The 25,898-nt window shown below is 45.5% G+C and overlaps 2 protein-coding genes across 5 annotated transcripts in view; both read right to left on the bottom strand.

Annotated features, from left to right (window-relative positions):
- Positions 1 to 542: 542 nt before the first annotated feature.
- On the bottom strand, positions 543 to 13,875 carry TRMT10B (tRNA methyltransferase 10B). Of its 3 annotated transcripts, none has more exons than XM_055427081.2 (9): positions 13,830 to 13,875; positions 11,564 to 11,761; positions 10,997 to 11,105; positions 10,206 to 10,330; positions 7,120 to 7,272; positions 5,901 to 5,979; positions 5,203 to 5,270; positions 1,485 to 1,608; positions 543 to 885 (listed from the first exon to the last, which is right to left on the bottom strand). In XM_055427081.2, the coding sequence occupies exons 2-9, from the start codon at positions 11,747 to 11,749 to the stop codon at positions 779 to 781; spliced, it is 951 nt and encodes a 316-aa protein (XP_055283056.1). In that variant the 5' UTR covers positions 11,750 to 11,761; positions 13,830 to 13,875; the 3' UTR covers positions 543 to 778. The 3 variants fall into 3 exon arrangements, with proteins under 3 accessions (XP_055283056.1, XP_055283055.1, XP_055283054.1); XM_055427080.2 differs by having other exon boundaries at positions 11,564 to 11,766; positions 13,830 to 13,874; XM_055427079.2 differs by having other exon boundaries at positions 11,564 to 11,817; positions 13,830 to 13,868.
- A 4,152-nt stretch (positions 13,876 to 18,027) lies between these two features.
- Positions 18,028 to 25,898, bottom strand: part of FRMPD1 (FERM and PDZ domain containing 1) — a 162,646-nt gene continuing 154,775 nt past the window's right edge. For both annotated transcript variants that reach the window (XM_055427075.2, XM_055427076.2), the window contains exons 15-16: positions 23,535 to 24,341; positions 18,028 to 20,539 (exon numbers count right to left, since the gene is read on the bottom strand). In XM_055427075.2, coding sequence (XP_055283050.2) covers positions 18,156 to 20,539; positions 23,535 to 24,341 — 3,191 coding nt within the window. In that variant the 3' untranslated portion in view covers positions 18,028 to 18,155. The remainder of the gene's footprint in view (positions 20,540 to 23,534; positions 24,342 to 25,898) is intronic.

Below are 25,898 nucleotides of genomic sequence, written 5' to 3'. Positions count from 1 at the left end.
CCTGACGAGGACATGAAAAAAAGGGATCACAGAGATTTAGGTTACCTAAAATACTTGGGTCAGATGCAATGTATTTTCTGTCTCTTCAAGTTAGACTTATCAATACTGTGTGCTTTTCAATATGACCTGTTAATCACAGGTATATATGAAGAATCTAGTTGGTACAAAGCTCATAAGGATACAAAGATACTGCCACAAATTGTTCCAAGGCTACTATTAGGAAGAGAGAAACACTCACTGCCCATACTCAGAATAGGGGAGACAAAGTAGGAGTCACAGATGGAACAAAATGCTATGGGGGCTTAAAGCAGGGCTGTTAGGACAGGCTGACCCTGCAAAGTCTGTACAGCGTATTACTGAGCTGGGGAAAATCAGCATGTTTGAGATGGTTGGACAAAGTCATGCAACTTTATGATGCCTGTGCAGTGAAAATTTAACTCTTGATAGAACAATTCTTCCTTGATTATTTAAGCTACACTTACCAGTAGCTGTTTCACAAATAGATGTACAGAAGATGAATTAACACATCCAAAGCCATGGAGTCTTAGGGCTAATTCATTGTTATGTAAAATTTCTAGTTAACATATATCTGGGCACTTCCTGTGAGACAGGCACTATGGGAGATACAAAAGAGCATAAAATGTGGTCCCTCCATCCCAGTGAAGAGCCAAGATGTCAAGTAAAGGTAAATGAGTACCACCACCATTCTCTGCTCTGCTCTTTGGTCAAGACAACTCCAGCAACTCCACCTCCTGCAGCTGCCTCCTGAGGCTCTCCATCATTCCACTGAGTTCTGAAGAACATAGCCTTTTCTGGAAGAAACTCCTTTCTTCAATGCTTCAGGCCAGTTTTGAGTCTCAAAGTAAGTAGACAGGATATCAAACACTGTTAGAAGGGTAAACGGAAAACAGGACCACACAGAGGAAAAAAGAGAATTAGTGTATGACTAACAAAGAAAAAGTGTTCTGGAATATGTCAATCAACAAATCTACTCCACCACAAATGGTACCACATATGTCTCCTGGGGAGACAGGCAAAGAAAAGGGCCCTGCTTGCCTACAAGGATCTCAGCCTACACTGATAGATACAAGCCTGTGAATGGACAGTGCTGCAGCAGAGAGGAACACAGTACAACGGGAACACAACTGAGGGGTCTGACATGGCCTGGAAGGGGAAGGGAGCAGCCAAGATGCCTGTGAACGGAATCACGAAGGACAAACAGGAATTCACTGTTCAGTGACAGGCTGAAGGCATGGCATACTAGGACAAAGGAACAATTTCAACTATCTTTAACACAGTTGGGAATCAGGAAGAAAATGCAAAATGCCTCTGAGAGGCCAGGATACATGTCACAAAGTGCACACAATAATGTCCAAGCACATTAGTCACAGGGGAGGCTGCTTCAAGGGTCATTTATACTTAAACAATGTAAAGAAGCAGTAGCAAAACTAACATATAATAAGCATGGGCCATGTGAGCGGTACCTTGATTGATGGTCAGTATCTCTGAATGATAGTTCTTCTCATTCTGGCATTTGACCATATATTCCTGGATTGGTAAGCGGGCAGTCTTAACAGAGTGTTCTTGGGCCTTCTGAAATGTTACCTTCTGTAAATCACAAACATTTTTCTTATAAAAATAATACATGAAGTTATTCTCAATGTAATATGCAGCAGAGCAAATTGTGAGAATCCTCATTTACCATTTACAACTGTAATCATAATTAAATGATATGTGTATTTAAAAAACAGAAAGGAAGAAACTGCAGATAATGAAGAGTATTTATTTCTGGCAAGTAAGAAATGGCTTATGCAGCAATAACTCACTTATTTGGAAGCCATTTATCTGCTAGCTTCTACTTGCTGCTTCTTATCAATACAACCAAGAAGGAAGTAAAAAGAGGCGTATCTGCAGCCACAATCTGCATCCAAAAATCGAAGCAGTCTAATCAACCAGAGAACACTGCTGGCCCAAACTCAGTAAGATCCAATTCTGGATATCTGGAGTTCTCAGCCATTGCCAACTGGTAGCAGCAAATCAGAAATAAGGAGACAGGATTGGAGTTACGTACACCACTAGTAACAAGACAGCATTAAGGTATAAGAACAAACAGCCCAATGAATAGGCAAGGTTCTGAAAACTACAAAAAGGAGAACTCAAAAAATCCAACAATCTGAGGTCATTTAGCTTCAGAGAACTGAGGCCATTTAGCATCAGAGTATAGTCATTAATGTCCCTTAAAGGATGTCCCTGAGTCATGGACTGAAGTTTAAATTATACTCACTACCTTTTAAGAAGATCCAGGAAAGTCATCTATGTATTTGGAATCTCAGGATTAAAGTTTTAGATTACTGAGAAAATTAGCATACTCAGGTTTGAAAGGGACCTTGACAGTCAACTATTCCACTTCAACCACCCATTCAATGTTTGTCTATTCTCTATGATCTCGTTCCCAGGTGGCCTCTGGCTTTAAATGGATAACCCTTGTGACAGGGAGTTCATGCATCCTGGGGTAACCCTTTCCAATTCTGATAGTAGCAGTTAATAGGAAATCTTGATATTGAGGCATATTTTCTATTTCCTCTGAGACTTCTGGTCATCTGTTCTAGTTCTTTTCCTCCAGGGCCACACCAGGCAAGTAAAATGGCCCTTCCACAGGATGGCCATTCAGATACTTAAAGGCAGGGATCATGCCCTATGATTCCTCTCATCTCCAGGCTGACAGTCTCGGTTCTGTCAACTTTTCCTTGACCATGATTTAGTTTTTAGTCCCTTCATTATTCAGGTCAACCTCTTCTGAACTTGTTCTAGCTTGTCAATGTCTTTTCATTTACCATCCCACATTGACTGACCACTGTGGGTGGACTATACCTTTACTTCACCTTCCTTCTTCTGACACCGGACTACTAGCCTCTCAGATTCACATGAAACACGATTCCAAGAAAGACCTTCCAAAAATGTTTTCAGTGATGTAATTCGGATGAAATAAAGGTACAGCTACTCAAAGGACTTCTTTGAAAGTTAACAACCTCTTACATATATGAGCTATGATTATTAAAGTCTACTCCATTATTCTATAATCACTTTGAACTAGAGTACATAGTAGGAGACTTGGATGCTGCCCTGAAGGAGTTTACAGTCTAGTTTCTGTTCTCTGAACATTTAAAGATAAAATGATTCCCCTTGAATAAATGTTGTTCTTAGCCTATTTCCATGAAGGAGGAAATGGCAACCTACTCCAGTATTCTTGCCTAGAGAATCCTGTGGATGGAGGAGCCTGGTGGGCTGCTGTCCCTAGGGTCACAGAGTCGGACACGACTGAAGCGACTTAGCATGAATGCGTGCATTGGAGAAGGAAATGACAACCCACTCTAGTATTCTTGCCTGGAGAATCCCAGGGACAGAGGAGCCTGGTGGGCTGCCGTCTATGGGGTCACACAGAGTCGAACATGATTGAAGCAACTTAGCAGCAGCAGCAGTGAAGAAGCCAAACTCTTAAGTAGCAACCAAAAAGTTCTATACCTTTGACAAATCTTTGTGCCAGTTATTTTTCAGTTTAAATGTTGGTGGAAAATAAAGATGACAGTGTGTTACATTTGCGTATCTATATATTACACACTGCTCACTGGCCCTCTAGAACTGTCTGCTTCAAAAAAGGTGCTATCACTCTGCTGTGGGAGACTGCATTTGGCTGTTATGTCTTTTAAATCTTTTTAATCTAAAATAGCCCCTAGGCCATATCAGTTTTCATTACACTGACTTCTTTGAAAGTCTGGTTCAGATGTCTGACAGAATGTCTCACATCCTAGATCTGTTGATGATTAAATTCAGTTTAAACATTTTCTAGTAAGAATATATCACAGGTGAGATTCCATCATAAGGAGGTACATGTCACCACTGGTGATTCTGTTTGATCATTTGTTAAGATGGTGAACTTCAGATCACTCCATTGTAAGGGTACACTTTTGCCTTTCTAATCCGTGAGCTGGTGCTTTTGAGACCACATGAATAGTTAGTTCCCTCACAACCTTTCTTTCAGTCAATTCCCTGAATCAATGATTACACTGGGAGTGACAAAATGATGATTTTTCAATTCTATTATTCGTTTCTCATTTATTGGCTGACATTCTCTACAGACCTCCCCTACCCCTACCTCCTGCCTATATTTTAAGACTATCACTATGGAGTCATGGAACACTGACTTCTTTTAGAATAAATGCAATACAGTTAAATATCATTTGTGTTAAATATGTGTATGAATCTCACATACATATGAAAAAATACACTCTCATATATGAAAAAATATATTCATTTAATATGCCCATAAACCCATGAACACATACTTGTGTGGTTACAGAATATATCAAGAGATACACAAAATCATGGCTGCCTCACACTGCAGACACTGGGTGACAAAGATGAGATAGACTTATTTTTCACTGTGTTCCTTTTTAAAGATTTTAACCATTATATCATTATTTACATCTACAGAATATCCTAATTATTAAGCATAAAAAATTATCTCAACAAATATTTGTATAATAGAAGTGTGTTTCGAAACTCTAATTATTCTCATAAAATTCAAATTCAACAAAAGAAAGCTGGACAATTCTACTGCATTGAGGTTATGGGTAAGACATCTGTCAACAGGGAAGATGACCTAAGAAGGAACCAACTACTCTTTCAACAAAGAAAAAATAGCTCGTAAGAATGTTGAAAGCTTCCCTGGCAGTCCAGTGATTAAGACTCCTGGTTCCCAATGCAGGACGCCTGGGTGTGAGCCCTAGTCAGGGAACTAGATCTCACATGCCACAACTAAAGATCTCATGTGCCACGATTAAGATCCTGTACAGCCAACTGTTTGTTTTTTTTTTAAAAAAGCTCCTTGGTCAAGATCAGAGTAATCCCTACAGAACTGAAGACAAGAGAAGAAAGGAATTCAGATAATGGCTATTTATGTAATTACCAAATATTCCCCACTCTAGTCCCTGACTGGATTCTGTCAGGTATAAGGACTGTTTACATCGGTGATGAGAAAAGAGGGAACTTGGCAAGTAGGAAGGCCAACCTAGGCAGAGTAGGCTCTTTCTTCCTACTCCTGGATTCTTACGCCTTTTGGGTGAGATTACGACAGGGCAGGTGCCTCTAAAAGAAAGCTTCACTTTTCAAAATGCAGTTGTCAGGCCTAAAATGTACACTTACCTTCTGAATGCTTTCATCCACAAGTCCACCAAGGATGTAAACTTTGTTTAGATCAACATTTTCAAGAGCTAATGAAAAAAATAAAGGCCATTAAGATCAATCTGTTTTATAATTTCTAAATCTAAAAACTATAAAAGGGAAGAATTATTAATGATAAAAAGTAGAAATTCAATGAAATAGGAAATGAAGAGAGAGATTTGCTAATTCCCTGGAAAGTTCAATTAAATAGATAAATCACTGGCATACCTAATCAGATATGCAGACTCAAATCACCATTAGGATTCAGAAAGGAGGCAAAATTTCAGAGAAATGTAAAACAGTTAGAAGATAACTACTGAGATCAACTTAATAAAACTGAAAATTATGTGAAATAGATAACTTTCAGGGAAAAGAATATTTATCTAACATTGATCCAAAAGAGTCAATGCAAGGAGGTGACCAGGAAAACTCAAGAGGATTACCAAGTAGCTCACAAGGTACAACTGAGGATGGAGACCCTAAATCTGTGCAGCTATGTGCACATGGCATGCCAAATACAATGCATCCAGTGAGGTCTCTATCCATAAGAGGTGTGCAATTAATGTTCATACCTGTTTTACCGTGGATACACCATGGATGGCTTTAACAAATTCTGACACCAGGAATAATGAAATAGAGGGCTAGAAGCAATGAAAGCAATGAATGCATAAAGAACATACCATGTTCCGAGTCAGGAGTCAGGTACACAAGGGTTTCCAGAGGAAATAAACTAAAGCAGTCTTCTTCTGTTCTGTCTAGCTGAAAAACGTAAACAATCCAATGTAGCGTTAACTAGGTTAAGACACAGCCCACACTGCAGCACCCAGTTACTTACGGCGCATGTAGTGGTTTCTATCAGGCCTGGCTCCAGGTGCATCAAGGAGATACATGTCTGACAACCTGTTCTCAGAAAGGGCTCAGTTGGGGAGCAGAAGAAGAAACGCACAGACACTCAACCTTCCAAAATGAGACAGAAAGTGGTAATGAGGCTCTAACAGACACACAGGGAGCATGCCCTGGGACTACACAGAGAGAAGGACAACACCAGGAACAACCTTGCAGTAAAGGGAATACTGGAACTGGGTTTCTGAAGAGGTGAGACCGACACACACGAAAGGAAAAGGTATTCCAACTGGAGGGAATTATCTAAGAAAAGCATGAAGACAGGAAAGCAGGAGCACTGAACTGCATGGGCCTTAGAGTGGATCTGTTTGGCTCATACACAGGCATCACAAAAGGTGGAGAGAAATAAAGCCAGGAGTGGCCGCGCTGCAGCAGGGAGATAAGAGAAGAGCGCCATGACTGACTGCAGCGATGCAAGCGGCATCTTCCCGCTCGGGCCTCTGAGGACCTCCCTGGGAAAGGTCACGCCACTCAGTCTCGGCTACACGGTGCAACACACAGGGCACTGTTAGGGTCACTTCTGAGGCACTGATCCGGATTCCTGCCTGTACACCAATCTCGACATTTAAGAGATCCTAAGGAAAGTACTGAAAGTAACTTAACACTCCCTAAAACTCACCTTAAAGCCGTATTACTTCCATAAGGATTCTCTCTTCCCCTCAAAACTCATGTTTCCAAAGTCCGCACTTTAACAAGGAGTCATGGCATTTCCCTAAAACATTCCTGGAATGCACAGGCTAGTATAAAATACACTAGGTACAAAATACAGCCCAAATACTGGTAATACTAGTTTTCCAATGCAGTGGGAAGGATGAAAATTTTTAATGTAAGAACTGATGAGTGGTTCTAAATTTTTTAAGACTGTAATAGTGAAAATATATAAATTATATTAATTTTTTTACATCAAAATATGAAAAAATTAAAAAAAACTTACTATTATCCCCTCCAACCTACTTTTCAAATGACAATTCAAATAATATGCAAAATAAAGCTTACCAGATAACTGGAAAATCCATCATTCATCCTCAAACACTCTTCATACAGGGGGCTGTCTGTGGTGAACCCAGTGAGGTAGATCCAAAATGGCCTGTCAGCCTTCTTATTGGAACCATACAACCTTCGGATCTGTCCAGCCAGTCTACTTAATTCCTTCAGAAAAGTAAGGATAACTTAGGGTAGTAACATGCCCACTTTTTCTAAATTCATTATCAACAAATGGTTACTGAGTAAGTTCACGGAATATGACTCTGGGAAAGCTCATGAAATACAATGGCCCCTTTTACTCCACAAGTGAGTACATGTAGGTACGCACTTGTGTTACATCCCATGGCATCATACCTTATAGATTAAAGTTACGGTAATGATACCAGCCCAGAAATAGTTAATGAAATAACTAAGACCTCTCCCTCCTTCTGGAGTGGCTAATACATACATGTATATACATATATATATTTCTTTTAGCTTTTTAAAAAATTTCTATTGAAGTATAGCCTACGTCCAATGTTGTATTAAGTTTCAGGTGTACAGCAGAGTGAATCATTTATACATAAACCCACTCTTTTTTTTAGCCTCTTTTCCCATATAGGCCATTACAAGGTATTGAGTAGAGTTCCCTAAGCTATACAGTAGGTCCGTACTAGTTATCTATTTTATACATAGCAGTGTATATATGCCAATCCCAATCTCCCAATTTATCCCTGCCCCTCCCTTTACCCCATGGTAACCATGTTTGTTTTCTATATCTGTAACTCTATTTTTCTTTTAGCTTTTATCAAAAAGCTTACCATGTGATGTTTACTATTTATTAAAAAGAGGTTAGATTACTGTATAGGCAATTTTATACTCTGTCAAGTAAACTCAGCACATTCTCCCTAACTCCAGGAAATGTCATAGGTTTGGAATTTTTAACTTTCCATCCTGATTCAGAGACATAACCCTATTTCACAATCTGGCCTGAGTTGGTTCAGTACAGGAAAAAATAAAAACACACACAAAAAACCTTAGACTTTGATTTAATCTGATAGCTCAATGAGTACAAACAGTAGAAAATTCTTGGTTGACCCTTTCAGTGGGCTATAGTTACAGGTTTCCTGGAAGAATCTCAGTTCCTAATTTCTTTGAAAAACATGCAGACACTAGCACGTACAACAGGGACTATGGGTAACAAAGATGTGTTTTATGGTATAAGGCCTAAAATCAAGGTCCAATATTGTATGCCGCCTTGTTATCTGGTGAAAATGAGAGGGCTTTGAAGGGCCTAGCTGCAAGTTCTCCTTCAAATTCTGCTCCCACTGCTAAGGTGCACAAGCTAAACAATCCTTATCAAAGGGATTCCTCTGATAAGGGGTTCCTGCTTATCCCTGAATGCACATATGTGCGCTAAGTCACTTCTGTCATGTCTGACTAGTTGCGACCCCATGGACTGTGTCCCAGGCTCCTCTGTCCATGGGATTCTCCAGGCAAGAATACTGGAGTGGGTTGCCATGCACTCCTCCAGGGCATCTTAATGGGTTTCAATGTTCCTGCCAGCCCACAGCATTATTTCAACAAACCAATCTTCCTGCAGAAACCTATAAAGTCTGCCCCCTATGGCCCCTGGCTGTTTATTCTGTTCCTAAACGCAATCCCATGTGACCCGAATGGTGTGCAGTGTCATGCTCCTTTCCGGATGAGTTCAGTTCAGTTCAGTTCAGTCGCTCAGTCATGTCCAACTCTTTGTGACCCCATGAATCACAGCACACCAGGCCTCCCTGTCCATCACCAACTCCCGGAGTTCACTCAAACTCATGTCCACAGAGTCGGTGATGCCATCCAGCCATCTCATTCTCTGTTGTCCCCTTTTCCTCCCACCCCAAATCCTTCCCAGCATCAGTCTTTTCCAGTGAGTCAACTCGTCGAATGAGGTGGCCAAAGTATTGCAGTTTCAGCTTTAGCATCAGTCCTTCCAATGAACACCCAGGATTGATCTCCTTTAGAATGGACTGGTTGGATCTCCTTGCAGTCCAAGGGACTCTCAAGAGTCTTCTCTAGCACCACAGTTCAAAAGCATCAATTCTTCGGTGATCAGCTTTCTTCACAGTCCAACTCTCACATCCATACATGACCACGGGAAAAACCATAGCCTTGACTAGACGGACCTTGGTTGGCAAAGTAATGTCTCTGTTTTTTAATACACTATCAAGGTTGGTCATAACTTTCCTTCCGAGGAGTAAGCGTCTTTTAATTTCATGGCTGCAATCAGCATCTGCAGTGATTTTGGAGCCCAAAAAAATAAAGTCTGACACTGTTTCCACTGTTTTCCCATCTATTTCCCATGAAGTGATGGGACCAGATGCCATGATCTTTGTTTCCTGAATGTTGAGCTTCAAGCCAACCTTTTCACTCTCCTCTTTCACTTTCATCAAGAGGCTTTTGAGTTCCTCTTCACTTTCTGCCATAAGGGTAGTGTCATCTGCATATCTGAGGTTATTGATATTTCTCCCAGCAATCTTGATTCCAGCTTGTGCTTCTTCCAGCCTAGCGTTCCTTATGATGTACTCTGCATATAAGTTAATGTACTCTGGATAAGTACATGTGACCAATAAACTGTTATCAATCTTGTCTGTCTGGTGTGGAGTGTTGTGCGTTCAGCCACCCCTAGAATCCTAGGGTGAAAAGCCATCCTTCACCAACAGGTCTTTACAAAACACCTACAGTGTAGAAAGACCTCCCACCAGGTAATCTCCCCACAACACGCAACCAGGCAAACATTCTTCTCCCAAGCTAAAGCCAAAGATTTCTCTGGAGAATTACACCTGAAAGGCTCCTTCTAGACTTGAGACACCATCAACACAGCAGCAGATGTGTTGGGTTTAAAACAGAATATAAGGTAAAAAATTTTAAACTAAACTAGAGGATGTCTATTCTCTTCCTATTTACAATAGTCCTCTTGGAACTGAGTAGCCATGTGTAGAAAACTAAGCACATTTGCTGGATTACTAGAGAATCCTAGAAACTGGAGCTGGTCATGCTCTTTGTAAAAGCTGCTCCCACCTGAACCTCTCTCATGTGAGCAGACATTCAGAGTTCAGTGGATGCTTTACCTTCTTAGACATGTAGTTAGTCATACTCAAATCGATACAGAGTCTTGGGCCTGAGTGCTTGGCTTCCAAAAGTCTTTCCTTGAGTAGGGATCTTAGAAAACGTTTGCTGTGCTGGGGGTAGATGCCTAGGGTAAGAAATATCAGAAAGGAATAAAAACGGAAAAGCAGAAAAATATTATTCAGTAAGACCTAAATTTCCCCAGCCAGCTGAGTACTTTTTGCGTAAGAAGGGAAACTGGAAGCTCATACAAGGCATTCATTCATGAGGCAGTGTAGGTGTAGCAGAACAGTGAAGTCAGTGCTCTGAACACACTGCTGGATCTAAGTCAGAGTTCAGTTTGTTCATTTATTACCTATATGATCTTGGGCATGTTATTTAACTGCTTTGAGCCTCAATCTCTTTGCCGAGAAGACGAGGATAGTAAAAGTCCTTACCCCTTATGGTAAACCAGGTAAAATTCTTAGCAATGAGCCTAGCACACAGCCCTGAATAGACATTCAGTTCAGTTCAGTCGCTCAGTTGTGTCCGACTCTTTGCGACTCCATGAATCATTCCTTCTACTTCTGAGCTTCTAAACACATATATGAAATAGACCGCTTATATCTGAAAGGCAGTCTCAAATTTTGCTTTCTTTGATGCTCTGATTCCCGACAACACAGAACAATAGGTCATATCTCCCAGATGTTTTTACTTAAAAACAATATCCCCACTCTTCCAGGAACAAGCAGATACCAGTTTGCTAAGAAATAAATATACTAATAATTACACCAACAATCTAATTTACTGTTACCTGTATTTTCTACATGGTTGGCTTTTCTTCTTTCCTTTTCTTGTTTTCTTTTACTCTTCTTTGCTGCAACTATCTTTTCCCAGTGTCTCTGCTTTCTTTGGACATTTTTCTTATGTTATCCAGAAAACAAAATTGTTTGAGAACTTCATAAGCACCAAAAAGGAAAATGAATATTAGAAATAGTTATTTATTTTTCAAATTTAGATATAGGGTTAGGAGAGAAAAGCAGTGTTAGTCTTAAAAACAAAAATGGACTAGGTTGTGTTTAGAGAAAGCAGAACCCCAGAAAAGAGAAGTGGCATTCCCAAGGTCACAGTAAATTTTTTAGGAACAGGGTTGAGATTTCCTGACCTTTCTTAGGTGTACAAAGATTCCTCTTGAACTTAATTTACTTTTTCTATGATCCAAGTGAAATTAAACCTTAAACAAGGTAACATGAAGCTCATCCCTCGGAATACACCTAACTCATTCCCAATGTTCTCGTTACCAGGATCTATCCTTGAAACAGGGGCCTCTGGGACATTCCATCATCTCAAAGCCTGTGACCAGGCAACTCGATCCACTCACCGAGCACCAAGTTGCACTGCCTGTGGGCAGGGTCTCCTGCTCCCAATGCTCACATCCTACATCAATCTGTAGAAGCTGGAAGCTCTCAGAAACGCCATCTTCACCTGGGTCATCTAGGGTGATTTCGTGCTCCTGCAGCACCCGTGACTCTGTTTTCTGAGCACTCCCTTCCAATTTCCAGTCCATGCGCTTAGTCCTCTGTCCTTGTCACCCAGATTAGAAAAAGGAACTATTATACTTGCAGAAGTATTTCCCTATATCCAAATGACAAACAGTGTTACTGAAGGAGAGAAGTGTGTAAAATACTAACACAGAGAAAAGCTTGTGTGTCTTCTAGAGAAATACGTAAGCACAGAAACCTTTCAGTAGTAAGGAAGCCAAATCTGCTCTTTAGAAGACAGGCATGACCCCTGACACCTCCAAGCAATAATTATTCACTGCTGCAGTGACATTAGTTCATTTATTGTGTTCTTTGGAATGCATGCATGAGTTAAGGGTGAGACAGAGATGGTAAAACCTGCCTATCCCATTACGTTTCCATTTATTTTCAAAACCATTCTTTTAGCGAATATTTACTAAGCACCTACTCTATGCAAAGTCCTATACTAGAAACATCCTGGAAGGTTTAGAGCGGGCCAAAAATTATGGAAAAGAACAGTCCAAATCCCACCAACCAAGGATTCTAAGGTGCTGGTGATGTATCAGAATTCACTTTTCAAATCTACATATTCCCTTCTCTGACTTACATATTACTGCAGCAGGAAATCATAGCCATAGAGGAAATGGGTAATATCCATCAGAAGAGATGAGGTACAAAAATATGAAGAATCATTGTTACAGCACACTTAACTAGTGAAATAATTTCAAAGTAGTTTTCAAAATCCCTGAGGAAGATATGTAAAAGAAGTGCTCTAGTCTACTGCCAAGTGGCAGACTAAGAATGGTATAACCATTGCTCATGGCCACTCCTCTGAGTCCAGTGTGCTACCAACATAATAGGAAATGTGTATCTTTGAAAAAGTAAATCTCTCTAATGATCCATTGAAATCAAAATGGAGTAAGAGTTCAGGTAAACAAAAATGTAACTGGGTGGCCACTGAAGATCTGGTCTCAGACAAGCCTCTGCACCACTGAGAACTTGAACTTTCTTTGACCTGTACCAGACCCCCAAGGACACTATAAGTCATATTAGAATAACACCACCCAGCTGCAACCCTTCAGTCTCAAGATCTCCTTTCATAACTGTGCAACCATTTCAGGCCTTAACCAAACTTTACTAATAAGCACCCTTATTTCTTGCCAGCTCCAATTATAATGCATGATAAGTAGCTCACGTAACTAACTGAAACCTTGCAGTTTTTGCCTTTATAAGGTTCTCCCATTTTGTTGTCTGGTGGAACACACTTCAAGAGCTTCCTGAATTTAAGTCTTGCATGCTACACTCCTCAATTTGGCTAGAATAGAACTCTCTTCTATTCCTATTATAGATTGCTTATTGATTATTTTCCTGAACACTTACCATGGCCTACACTGATTGTTAATGATCATCTATTGTTGTCTGAACTATCTGGTCCACTTGCTGTTGCTGTTTCTTAAATATACCAAGGATATAGCACCTTAGGGTCTTTGCACTTGCTGTTTTGTCTACCTCAATCCTCTTCCCCTGGATAATTATATGACTACTACCTTCCTCACTACATTCCAATTTTCCCTATCCAACATGGCACACATCTTACGTATTTTTTGGTCTGAACGTCCCCACTCCTGTATGTTTTATGTTTGTATTGTTCACTATATTCTCTATGCCTGGAAACAGGTTTCGTACGTAACAGACAGTCAATAAAGACTTGCTGAATTAATAAATCCTCCATTCCACCCCCATCTCTGAGTTGACGGAGGCCTCAGCACTTTTCTAACCCATGTTCCACCTGATGAATATATCTCTGGGCGCTAAGTGATGGACCAGCCTCTGAACTCTTCTCTGAGCTTTTCATTCTAGGTTTTAGCTACCAAAGCCGGCTCTCCGGCACCTTCAGCACTAGAACACCCTGACCCCAAGCTCGAGAGTACCCCGACGTAGGCCCCGGATGGCCCACAGGCTGCGAAAGCGACGGGAAGCAGAAAGGAACAGCATCAAGAGTTTGGGGCCACACAACTGAAGGGCGAGCGCCTGCTTCCCAGGCTTCTGCCACACGGTCAAACAAGGCGGCAATCGGAGGCCGGACCCTCATCCCTGATCCCTCCCGCCAACAAATTCCCTGCGTACCTGAACCAGTCTCCTCCCGCAGCGGAAACGGCCTCACCAAGCCCCGCCTCCGACCCCACTTCCGGTTCCGGTCCCTCTCCGAGTAGCATTCTGGGAGTTGTAGTTTTCAGCCTGGCTAGTCGGTGTGCGGCGAACGCTTGGGCTTAGGCTGCCAAGCGCATGGTGGTACTAAGGAGCTGCGTCCCGCTACAAGGTTCCTGCGCCTCGCTGAGCCTCGATTTCCTTGCCTGTTCGCTGGGGATACAATCCCAACCGCTTGCCGACCGCACAGCGCTGCTGCAGATGACCAGGCGCTTAAGGTCTGAACACGGCGAAACTGGACTGAAACCAGACGTGAACCACCCCTCATCTGGCATTCTGCGGGCCTTGCCTTCCCTTGAGCTCTCTTGGCTTCCCCATGACCAGCAGAGCCCTCGGGATGACAGTTTCCCTCACCACAATCTGGTCATCCAGGATAACGGATATCCTGGCTTGGGCAGATCACAAATGAATCTAGCCTCTGGCCACTCTCCCTCCTTCATCTCGTCTCACAAATCCACAGGGAAACTGACTCTCGGAGACCTAAAGTGTCTTGTCCAAGCCTTGACCTGATAAAAACTATCAGCCACTCTATTCCTGCAGTCTTGGATGTCTCATCCTTTTGAGAGACCCTACCCTGGGGATGTGAGAGTTGGACTGTAAAGAAAGCTGATCGCTGAAGAATCGATGCTTTTGAACTGTGGTGTTGGAGAAGACTCTTGAGAGTCCCTTATACTGCAAGGAGATCCAACCAGTCCATTCTAAAGGAGATCAATCCTGGATGTTCATTGGAAGGACTGATGCTAAAGCTGAAACTCCAATACTTTGGCCACCTCATGCGACGAGTTGACTCACTGGAAAAGACTCTGATGCTGGGAAAGTTTGGGGGCGGGAGGAGAAGGGGACGACGGAGAATGAGATGGCTGGATGGCATCACCGACTCCGTGGACATGAGTTTGAGTGAACTCCGGGAGTTGGTGATGGACAGGGAGGCCTGCCGTGCTGTGATTCATGGGGTCGCGGAGAGTCGGACACGACTGAGCGACTGAACTGAACTGAACCCTGAATGAGCCTGAAATATCTACTGTCCAAGAAACCACAGCCTTGTTGGATCTGTCCTTGGCCCCACAGTTTTCCTCTTTCCACAACTTCTCCATCGCCTCCCACTCTCAGTCCATGCCTTAATCCATCCTTTATCTTCCAGTGGAACAACTTGTAAAATACTGAAACCAAACATGATTTCCTCTCCCAGAAGGCTTTTTCCTGAAACTCAGCTCTAAAGTCTCTTCTTTGCTCAGAAGTTGGCCTTGGCTTTGTACTCAGTCAAGGACTTGAAAATTGGCTAAAATGGTCTTCAGTGGCTCCCACCACACCTACTAATCCATGCACCTTGCACTCAGCTGTACCGAACACCTTTTCTGTGAGCTCATGACCACTTCCCCACAGAAAAGAGCACCTAGCTGGTGTCATTGCCCACCCTGCTCCACTCCCATCCATTTACCAGATGATTATGTGTGTCCCTTACTCCCTCTCAGTGGTTTCCCTTTGTACTTGAAGGCAAAATCTAATCTTCCTTAGGCCTTGCACAGTCTGGTTCATGGATGCCCCTCCAACTTCATCTTTCACTCTTCTTCCAGCTTGCTGTGTTCCAGTCACACCCATCTTCTTGAAATGATTAAAACACACCAAATGTTTCAATGATTTGAACAGTACTTTGCAAGTACTGTTCCCTTTTTTCTCACTTTTTAAATGCCTGGCTCCTTCTTACCCTTTAGGTTTCAGCTTAAACCTTCCCTCCTCAGAGAGACCTTTACTGATCCCTGCTAGGGAAGATAGGCTCATCCCAGCCCCATCTTGACACTCTTCATTTTCTTTATTTCACCTTAACCTATCAGAAATCTCTTCTCTGTCTTCCCTGATAATACATCTATCATGTAAATGATTATATTCCCAGTGACATTGCACAGTAAATATTCATCAACAGGATAAACAAATGAGTGATTTTTCACCTTTCCTGAGAATAACTTACCTTCCTATCTACTAAACCCAGGACTTGACACACAGTAGCTATTCAACAAATACTTCTTGACATACTGGTTCTAATTAATGCTGCCTCCTACAGGAAGCCTTCCCTGATCACCAGGATTCAAGACCTGATTGCATTGAAGTCCTGAGCTCCTTCCCTAAGCTTGTGAATACATGGATTTTGTTCATGTAAATTAGTCATGTAGCTCTTTATAGATGTCTGCTTATTAAAGTATTCAAGTCCTGTTTAACATCATAAAAATTTTTATTATTTTGGTGTTCTGTTCCTAACTTTCATGGTCATGAAACCACTTCAAATTTGTTCTCAAGAGCCTTATTTAAATTTTATTCAAAGTATTCTGTGAAAAGAAACAGGCCTCTAAGAAAATAAATCTTTTCCTGGCACAAGTACTGATTAACTGGTTACTAGTTAACAAGTAACTGATAACAGATGATGGGAAGATTCTCTTCTCTCCAAATACTGTTTTCCTTCTGATTGGCAAGAGCTTGGATATGTCACTTAACGCCCCCACCTTTGCTCTGCTTTTGCTGGGTGAAGGAGAGGAATTAGGGGGCCTCAGAGAAAAGGACATACTGAGCTCACAACTAATCAGGAGCCCCAGAGGGGTTTGAATGAACTCTGATAGCCCAAAGTCAGTGTCTAAATTATCTTTGGCATGTACAGAGAAGTCGGAGGGAAAGGCATCCAAGAAGTGAAGTGAAGTGAAGTCGCTCAGTCATGTCCGACTCTTTGCGGCCCTGTGGACTGCAGCCTACCAGGCTCCTCTGTCCATGGGATTTTCCAGGCAAGAGTACTGGAGTAGGTTGCCATTTCCTTCTCCAGGAGATCTTCCCAACCCAAGGATCGAACCCGGGTCTCCCGCATTGCAGGCAGACGCTTTACTGTCTGAGCCACCAGGGAAGCCACCAGGCATCCCAAGGGTATCTAGAAATCAGTTTTCCTGAAAACAAAATGCAAGAAAGGATTTCAGATGGGGAGAAGCATCCATAAACTTGGGGGATGATTACTAACTTTCATTGACCATTTACTAGTTTCTACCACACAAAGCAGGCACTATTAATATCTCCATATTCAGAAGAGAAAACCAAAGCACTGAGAAGTTACATAGACATGTCCAATCATGGTCCCACCAAGGTTAATAGGGATTAACTGGCTCAACTGGAATTCGAAAGGTACTGGATATATTTCTTTTGCTCTAATATTAGTCTTCAAAAGGCAAATCTAGTTCAGGATTTTAATATTTGCCTTTTTAGCTATTTAAAATGGATAGAAGTGATCTGAGTGCAGTGAAAGTCTCTCGGTTCTGTCTGACTCTTTGCAACACTATTGACCATACAGTCTGTGGAATTCTCCAGGCCATAATGGAGTGGATAGCCTTTTCCTTCTCCAGGGGATCTTCCCAACCCAGGGATCAAATCCAGGTCTTCTGCATTGCAAGCAGATTCTTTACCAGCTGCGCCACAAGGGAAGCCCAAGAATACTGGAGTGGGTAGCCTATCCCTTTTCCAGTAGATCTTCTTGATCCAGGCATTGCAGGCAGATTCTTTACCAACTGAGCTATCAGGGAAGCCCTAAATCGGATAGAGGGTACAGTCAATTTCAGGTAAAGCACAGAGCATGCCTGGCTGTGGGGCCATATAAACAAGGTGCTTACTGCCACCTAGTGGCAACCTATGCTCATTGCAGTGAGGCCACCAAGAATACCAGGCCTCCAGGTAGAGGTGCTGCAAACCCTAACTTGTGAAGGTAGAATCTATCAGATATCACAGGTATTCACTTATAGTTGCAGAGGTTACTGCCAAATCAGTGTGCTTGGAGAGGTTAAAACGATTTTTCAGCAACTCCACCTTCCTCCCCTATCCCTGAATTCTTGGGACAGAATGTGACTTCTTGCTTCCACACTCGCAGAGTATGCTCCTCCTAGGGTACACACATTACTGATGGCAGTCTGCTTATCTGTACCCGCCCAGAGGGGCTGTGAGCCTCCTGGCCAGGGGCAGGGACTTGTCTTACTCATCTTTAAGAATAAGATCCTAGTACACGCCCTGACTAGAGGAGGTATCCAGTGAATGTTGAACAAATAAGAGTGAATGCTTTTGACCCAAACTTGTCATCACTTTGTAGAATTCAGGCAAAGATTAAGCAGTAGTTTATTTGAATACTTTAAATAGTAAACATTTGAGAGGGGTGGGTAGAAGAATGGTAGACACCACTTGGGGAAGTGTCCAGGGAAGAGCAGGGGGCCAGAGCGACTGGCCTGCTCACAGGGCAGTGGAGGCCCGGAACTTCTGGGTCAAACAGAACACGGCGGCCGTGAGGGCCGTGCACTGACGGGCCAAGAGTTTCACACTCAGGTCATGGTAGCCTCTCTCACAGGTCAGCTTAGCGGCCTCCACAAACTGGTGGTAGGTATACACCACATCCCTCAGGTTCCCCACTGCCTCCCTGTGGTGGGTGGAGCAGTGGCTGCAGTCTGTGAACTGGAAGCACAGGCCAGCCAGCTGGACCAGGTGCTGGAAGGTGTCCCGCACAGCACTCTGCATCTCCTCCGGGGTCTGGTCCATTCTGATCACGTGCTGACAGCTTGACAGGAGCTTTTGGGAGCCCATGCAGAGGCGGCTCCGGCTTTCAGAAAAGTGCCAGGTGCACTTCTCAGGGGGGTGTTTATTCCCATTCCCCCAGGAAGCTTCTAAAATGTCCTGTAATTCCAGCAAGCTCTCCATGAGTTGGATGAAGCCCTCAGGGATGCTGGCAGGGGCAGCTTTCAGCTGTCTTAGAGCCCTGGAGCAGTACTCGGGCCAGATGTGGCTGTTCCTCGATGGGAGCTCGGCGCTGCAGCTGTGGGCCCGGGCAGGCCTCCAGCGCAGAGCCAGCTGGCCTCCTGCAGACGGCGGTGAGGTGAGGGGGGCTGCTGGACACGCTTCCAAGTCTCCGTCCTCCCCCTCTGTCTCTGGCTGCAGGCCACGGAAGCACGTGACGTAGGAGAACTGGCAGCTGCACTGCTCCATGCCCATCTTGGGGGCCACTGTCTCATTCACACCTGCAAACCCCAACAATGGGGCTGTCCTGAGACTGCCAGAACCTTTAGGATAGCTCTCTGGGGCAAAGCACAGAAAAGACTTCTCAGCAGGAAGGCAGATGCCAGGCCTTTTGCCTTTGCTTTCTGGCACCGAAAAACGGTTTGAACCTTCTAAGTGGGGCTCCTTTTGGGCACATGGTAGTGGCTCTGGCAGAGGAGGCCCTGGATTCAAAGAGACATGCTGGGGAATGCCCCCAGGGGTGGTGTCTTCCCCTGTCACATGATTAGGTGGCTCTGCCTTGACCTCCTCTAGAGAGAAGGCTGATGAAATGGTCTGGTCCCTAAGCAAGAAATCTGAATTAAAATCCAACTCTGCCAATAGTTTTTGTTCTTGGGCCTGGCAGGCTTGACCTGGGATCTCGCTGCTTTGTCCTTGGGGTTCTGTAGGGGAACTTGGTGGGGTCTGCTCAGTCACTGCAACAGGAGTCTCCAAGAAGAGGGAGGCCACCATGCCACCAGCCGTAGCACTGACACCAGTAGTCTGCGGAAGAGCATCCAACCCATCAGCCTTGGGGTCACCTGGATCCTTCCCAGACTCGTCACGAAATAAGCTGGTGTCATTTTTGTTTGTAACTTCTCTACCATGTTCCAGAGATGGCTGTCCTTGTCGCTCCTCCTTTGCAGGGAAAGAAGCCATCGTCTCTTCCGAATTTACTCCACAGTCATCACTTTTAGGTCCGTCTCGAGGAGACAACAAAGGCTCTGTGTCCTGGGGGGCAGTTTCTGGCATAGGATTTATAAACAGAGATCCCAATCCTGTTTCCAACTGAACTCCTCCCGGCTCCAGTGTGTCTCCTTGAGCAATAGCATGCGGCCCTGGGCTGATAGTCAGGCAGACTCTGTTTGGGTTCCCACCAGCACTAGAGAGGGAGGAGGTGCTGTTCCCAAGCTCCACGGTGAGTTCTTGGGGGGCACTGCCACTCAAGTCTTGAAATGGAGGTAAGGTCTGGGGAGGCCCTGCCTGAGCGGTATCTGGGCCAGATGAGCCAGGGTTGAGACCATGAGGGGTGTTTTCTGGGGAATTGGAAACACTGGAGGTCAGAGGGGCAATCCCAGAATTCTCTTTATGGTTAGGGTCAATCCGGAGGCGAATGGCAGAAATAGATGACACTCGAGAGTCGATGAGAGATTTGGTTTCCATGGTCTCTGGCTCCATCTCCATGGCCCGGGAGGCTGGGTTTTCGCTCTTGGTCTCCCTCAGGGGAGTCAGCAGCCCCAGGGCCTTGGTCTCCAGGACGCCAGGCTCCCCCTGCACATCCTGCAGCGAGGACACAGTTGGGGAGGGCGCACCGAGGCCCAGGTAGGGCTCCCGGTCATAGTAGCACATGCCGTCCACGCTCTCCAAGGAAGCTGACGGCACCAGGGGAAAGGAGACCTGACAGGTGTGGTCGGTCTGCAGGAAAGACCTCCTTTTCCTCAGGCTCTTGGCGTACTTCTTCACCCCTCCCCTTCTGCTTGGCTGTCTTCCATCTGGCCCAGGATTCAGGCTGACCTCAGGGCTGCAGGTGCTGGCCTCTTTCTGTGATCCTGGGGCACTGGTTTCTACAGCAGAAGCAGCTCTGAGCCCTGAGAATCAAGAAAGGAAAAAGAAGATGAAAAGCAGAAACACAAAGAGATGTGTAGATCTTGGGCTCAGGACGCAGGATGGCCTGGGTTTGAATCCTGGCTGGGCCATGTAGCCTGGGGCATGTTAAACCTCAAGCTCCTCAGTTTCCTCTTCTGAGAGATGGGGATGAGCACTGTGGTAGATGTGTTTTGATTACAGGTTGCCCAACATCCATTGCCTTGTCTTTGGGTCAACTTCCTTTCAGGAGATGACATCTCTCCAACAATTATAGGCTGCTGAAACTATTAATGAAGGAGTCCTCTCCATATCAGCCAAGCGGTCAGAGATATGAGCTAGAAAGTCAGTCACAAAATTTCCTGAAATTTCAAACTCAAACACATTAATAGAAAAAAACAAACAAATAAACCAGTACAACCCACTCTTTGCAGCCGCAGAATCCTAACAGGACAATGAGGAAGCCTGCTGCCTAGCCTCCTGGTCTGGTCTCTCTGCCTATGTCAGAACCAGGGCTTCACCTCTGCTGGCAATTCTCTAAGCCATCTGACATCCTTCCAACACTATCTCACTTCCGCTCATTAACCCAAGTCAGGCAGCACCGGTGCTGTCCATCAACACTGCCATGCTGGACAGATGACTTAGTACATATCAGGCTCCTAGCACAAGCCTGTGCCTAGTGAGTGTTCACTAAAGGAAGCCTGCGCCATTATTGTTACGATCATCACCACAGGGTGAGCGTTCTGAAGGAACTTTCTTTTGAGAAAAAGTGACTGTGACTCTTAGTCGAGGGCATGAGGGATCTGATGCATACCAAGATGGATCTTTCTAAAAGGAGAACACTTCTATGAAGAAGTCCTGGGAATCAGCCAGAAGGAATTAGGATCACTGGCTAATGCCTGAGAATCAGAGGGCTCTTATACCCAGACTGGTTTTTTCCAACCTGGCTGAACCTTATTAAAAGCCTCATCAAATCCTCCGCTGCTCTTCACACCTCCTGAAGCAGAATCTTTGAGGCTGGTCTAGGAATTCATAGTATTTGACTCAGGACCCTTGGGTGATTTTGATGCCCAGACACTTTTTGAAGTTGTTGCTCTGCTCTAGGCCCCTCAGCCACTGGCCAAGGGTGTTTCTGAAACTTAAAAAAGGGAGAGGCTTTCAGTGAGTCAGTGGCCCAAGCAGACCCCGGGCCCATGAAGTCCCAGGTCTGGGCTGCCTCCCCATCACCTCACTGGCTCTCCATGAAAGAGAAAGTGTCCAATGTGGACCTTATCTCCCTGACTGGACTCCCACAAAGGAAGGCCTTGACTGATGGTCTGTCTCACCCCTATCATGTCTCCAGCACAATGACTGGCCTAGCGGGACAAGACTGGAGGCATGGATGGCAGCTGACTGTGTTCTCTGGGGAGCAGTGCACAACCTGGCCGTGGGTTTCTACTAATCAGTAGAATGAAATTGGGGTAGATGGTGGAGACTGCATTCATTCATCCATCTAGCAGCAACTGCCAGGAACTCTGTGGCAGGACACAGAGGTGATTGTCAAATGTACCATTCCCACATCACAGAAGCTTTCGCTTTAGTGAAGGAGAGAAATATCCATACAAAAATCACACAAATAAATATGCAGCTACAGGCAGGAAGGGAGAAGGCAATGGCACCCCACTCCAGTACTCTTGCCTGGGAAATCCCATGGATGGAGAAGCCTGGTAGGCTACAGGGCTTCTCCATCCATGGGGTCGCTAAGAGTTGGACACGACTGAGTGACTTCACTTTCACTTTTCATGCACTGGAGAAGGAAATGGCAACCCACCCCAATGTTCTTGCCTGGAGAATCCCAGGGACAGAGGAGCCTGGTGGGCTGCCGTCTATGGGGTCGCACAGAGTCGGACACAACTGACGCGACTTAGCAGCAGCAGCAGCAGCAGCAACAGGCAGGAAGCACCCAGGGCGTGTGATGGGGATGGGGAGACCTCGTCCTGGCAGTCTGGTTAATATCCCCAGAGGAAGTGAATTTCCAGGTAAGGCCTGAGAGATAGAAGGGCAGCAGCAGCCAAAGATGAGGGTAAGGAGTGTTTCAGGTGGATGGAGTGGCATGCGCAAAGGCTGGAGGCAGGAAAGAACTGGGCACTTTTAAAAATGGCAAGGAGGTCTGTGTGGCAGGAATGCAGGGAGAGGGTTCAGGGGGAAGGAGAGAGACACACCGAGGCCATGTCACAGAGGGCCTGGAAAAACCTCACAGGGGCTGCTAAGGAGCTGGCCTTTCTCCCACAAGCAGTGGGAAACCACAAAAGGACAGGGAGCAACGGGAAAGGGCTGGGACACAAAGGAGGGCTCACAGCTTCCCCTGCTCCTAGCAGGTTGCTCTTAATATCTGGGCGCCGTTTTCCAATTTTTGTTTTCCTTCAGAGTGCAGTGAGAGAGGGGGAGAGAGAGTGTATGTGTGAGTGTGAGTGTGAATGTTCTGCAAGGACCTCAGGTCAGCTTAGGAAGTCATTCTATGAGGAAAGACACCCCACACTCTTAGTGAAGGAAAGAATGAAGAATCTGATCTTCCCACCTACGTCTGAGTCCCTTAAGGACCATCCATGGCCTGCTGGTTAGGTTCTTTTAAAGGCCTCATTTAAAGCTTCCAGGTCAACAATAGCACAGCTGCTTCCCTCTGCTGGGCGCTCATAGCAAACCTTTTCTTTCTCTGTGAATTTTGTCCATCTCACAAGGCCTGGCCCATTTGCCGCCTCTTCTGGGAAGCCTTCCCTGATTCCCACTGTGGAATTAATGCCACCCATCTCTGCCTGTCCACAGTTCTCTGAACCTCCCCTGTAGCCCTTACTTGAAGTTGGGATGCCCACAATGTGGTCCACTGAGCCCAGGGAGTCCACCTCAAAAGAGAACGAGCACCCATGCTTTACCCAAATGTTTTCCCCTCAGGCTTGCACACCGCCTTCCCTGGGGACTGATGAGCTACCTGCACGATCCACAGACTTGCCAGGGAGGGCTCACCTGATAGGGCATCTGGGGGTGTGAGCTTGTCAGCTGCATCATAGTATTCCTCGTCGGAACTGCCATCCTCCAAGGCCAGTGGCAGGCCTGGGGCCAGGGCTTGAAGCATGGAGCTGGACGAGGCCTCAGACCCTCCCCGCTGGCCCAGGGCTGCCGTGCCCCCACCTTGCCGGGTAGCCATGCTATCAGAGCTGTCGCTCAGGTGGCTGGCCGGGGAGACGTTGGCACAGAGGCTGTAGTAGTCAATCCGGCTGCCCTCATACAGCCTGGGGTCCAGCCTGAGAGCATTCAGTTCTGGCCCCCAGCTGAGGGCCTCAGGAGCAGGACTCTCAGAAAACTCTGTCTTCTGGCTCTGAGGGTTGGCTCTGTGGGCCAGGTCCAGGAGACAGAGGAAGCCACTGGTTTCAACCCTGCTTCTCTCCTCCTGGCTGTCTGAATCAAGACCCTCCGGGAAGCCAGGCAAGCCCAGGTGGAAGAAGCCGGACCTGCTGGAGGAGCAGGCATCCAGGTCATCCTCCTCCAGGGCGTCCATGGACTCGCTGGAGCCGCTGGTCCTGCGGCCTCGGCTCTCAGTGTTGGCTGAGTCGGATGCCTCAGATTCGGCGCTGTCTGTTGTGCTGTTGGCTCCGCAAGTGCTTGGGCCTTTCTCAGCCACTGCAGGTGTGGAGCTCTCCCCAGGAGGCTGCTCTTCTTCTGTAAGTGGTCTGCAGGGGCCCAGCTTTGGCAGGCGTCTGTCAGAGAGGGGCTCCAGCACGCAGTCCACTTCGGATGACTCCTCAGAGTCGCTGCAGGCCCTGGACTCGTAGCCTGACACAGGAGTTATGTGAGAGGATTAGGGGACTGGCAGATGCTCATGTGTCCACCCGCCCCCACTCTGCCTGCCCTCTTATTTTGCAGATGAGGGAACAGAGGTCCAGCAGGGTGGCAGGCCTGGACTGTGCTATGCTGACTGACACGGGATCCACAGGACTCCAAATTTCCATGTTCTCCACACAAGTGTCAAGTCTCCTTCCCACATCTATCTGAGCCACCTAAGTGAGACAGAATTACCTCCACCTCCAAGGAGATCTATCTGTTTATGGAAACAGCCGGGTATTTAGGTGGTTTGCTACACCCCTCCTAAAAATCTCAGCTCTATCCTGACTGGACATCAAAATCAGACAGGGAATCATATTAAAAACAACAACAGCTGCATATCCTTGGACCTCACCCTGATGTATTGAGTCTAATACCTAGGGAGGAGAGCCTGAGAATCTGTATTTTTACTAACTTTATGGGGGTTCTGAGGCTGCTAGGCTGGCATCGTTCTGAAGCCTGGCGTAGCAACCCACTGCTGGTACTTGGAAGGATTCATGGTGAGAGGGTTGGGGGGCATTGAGCCAGGTCTCAAATTGCTCATGCACCATAAACCTCCAGGTGCAATCTGTTTTCAACTTCTCTCTGGGGACTTCCCTGGTGGTCCAGTGGTTAGTGTGCCACGCTTCCACTGCAGAGGGCACGGGTTTGATCCCTGGTCAGGGAACTAAGATACTGCATGCCACACACCACAGCCAAAAAAAAAAAACCCAAACAAAAAAAATCCCCTCTTCTCTCTGATCATATCACATTGTATTTAAACCTCTGATGGTTTCTCTTACCCACAGGGAAGAACCTAAGCTCTCCCACTGAGGTTGGGGGCTCTCACAGGGTAAGCCTCAGCAGTCTGGTCGCCCTCTGACAGTGCAGCCCCCACCCTTCCTCAGCAGCCTGGCTGCTTGCTGCAGCCTGCCCCATGCTCTAGCTACTACAGAGAGCTTCTCAGCCTTCCCGCCTCCATTGTGTCCCTCTGCTTCAAAGGATCACTCCTCCCCGCTTTGCCTGGGTAACTTTACCATGTTCATCATAGCCTATTTTAAACAGGTTGAAGTAGGCCTCCTGTGACCACCCCACCAGGCCTCCACAACAGCATGGCTCCACGGGGTGCAGTCTCAGAGGCATCATCCCTTGTTAATAAGCTGTGTTAAACACAAGGGGAACAAGCACAGGAAACTCTTCACCTCTGAATTCTTAGTTTCCGATCAGCCAGTCTCTGAGGTTACTTATGCCTGTCTTATCCACATGGAGGAAATGCCATACGATGGTGCGGTACTGAGCACCTCTCCCCACCTCCATGTCCAGTGACAGCATGTCAGGGCCTTGAAATTTTATCTTTGACAGTAAAACAGGATGTCACTTATTTGTTTAGAAAGTATAGCTGACACGGTGTCTATGCCATTGCCAATGTTTAGGCAACTGCTTCAAATCAGGGTTCTGTTTCATTTCGTTTCTTCCCCTGCAGAGACAGTTGTTAAACATTTATCAGCAAACCACTGGGAAGAATGCTGC

The sequence above is a fragment of the Moschus berezovskii genome, chromosome 7, assembly GCF_049115385.1.
Source record: "Moschus berezovskii isolate FMDL1 chromosome 7, NW_MosBer_1.0, whole genome shotgun sequence".
Taxonomy (NCBI): domain Eukaryota; kingdom Metazoa; phylum Chordata; class Mammalia; order Artiodactyla; family Moschidae; genus Moschus; species Moschus berezovskii.
Note: the sequence above shows the minus strand (reverse complement) of the source record. Positions and strands in the feature narration are given on the sequence as shown.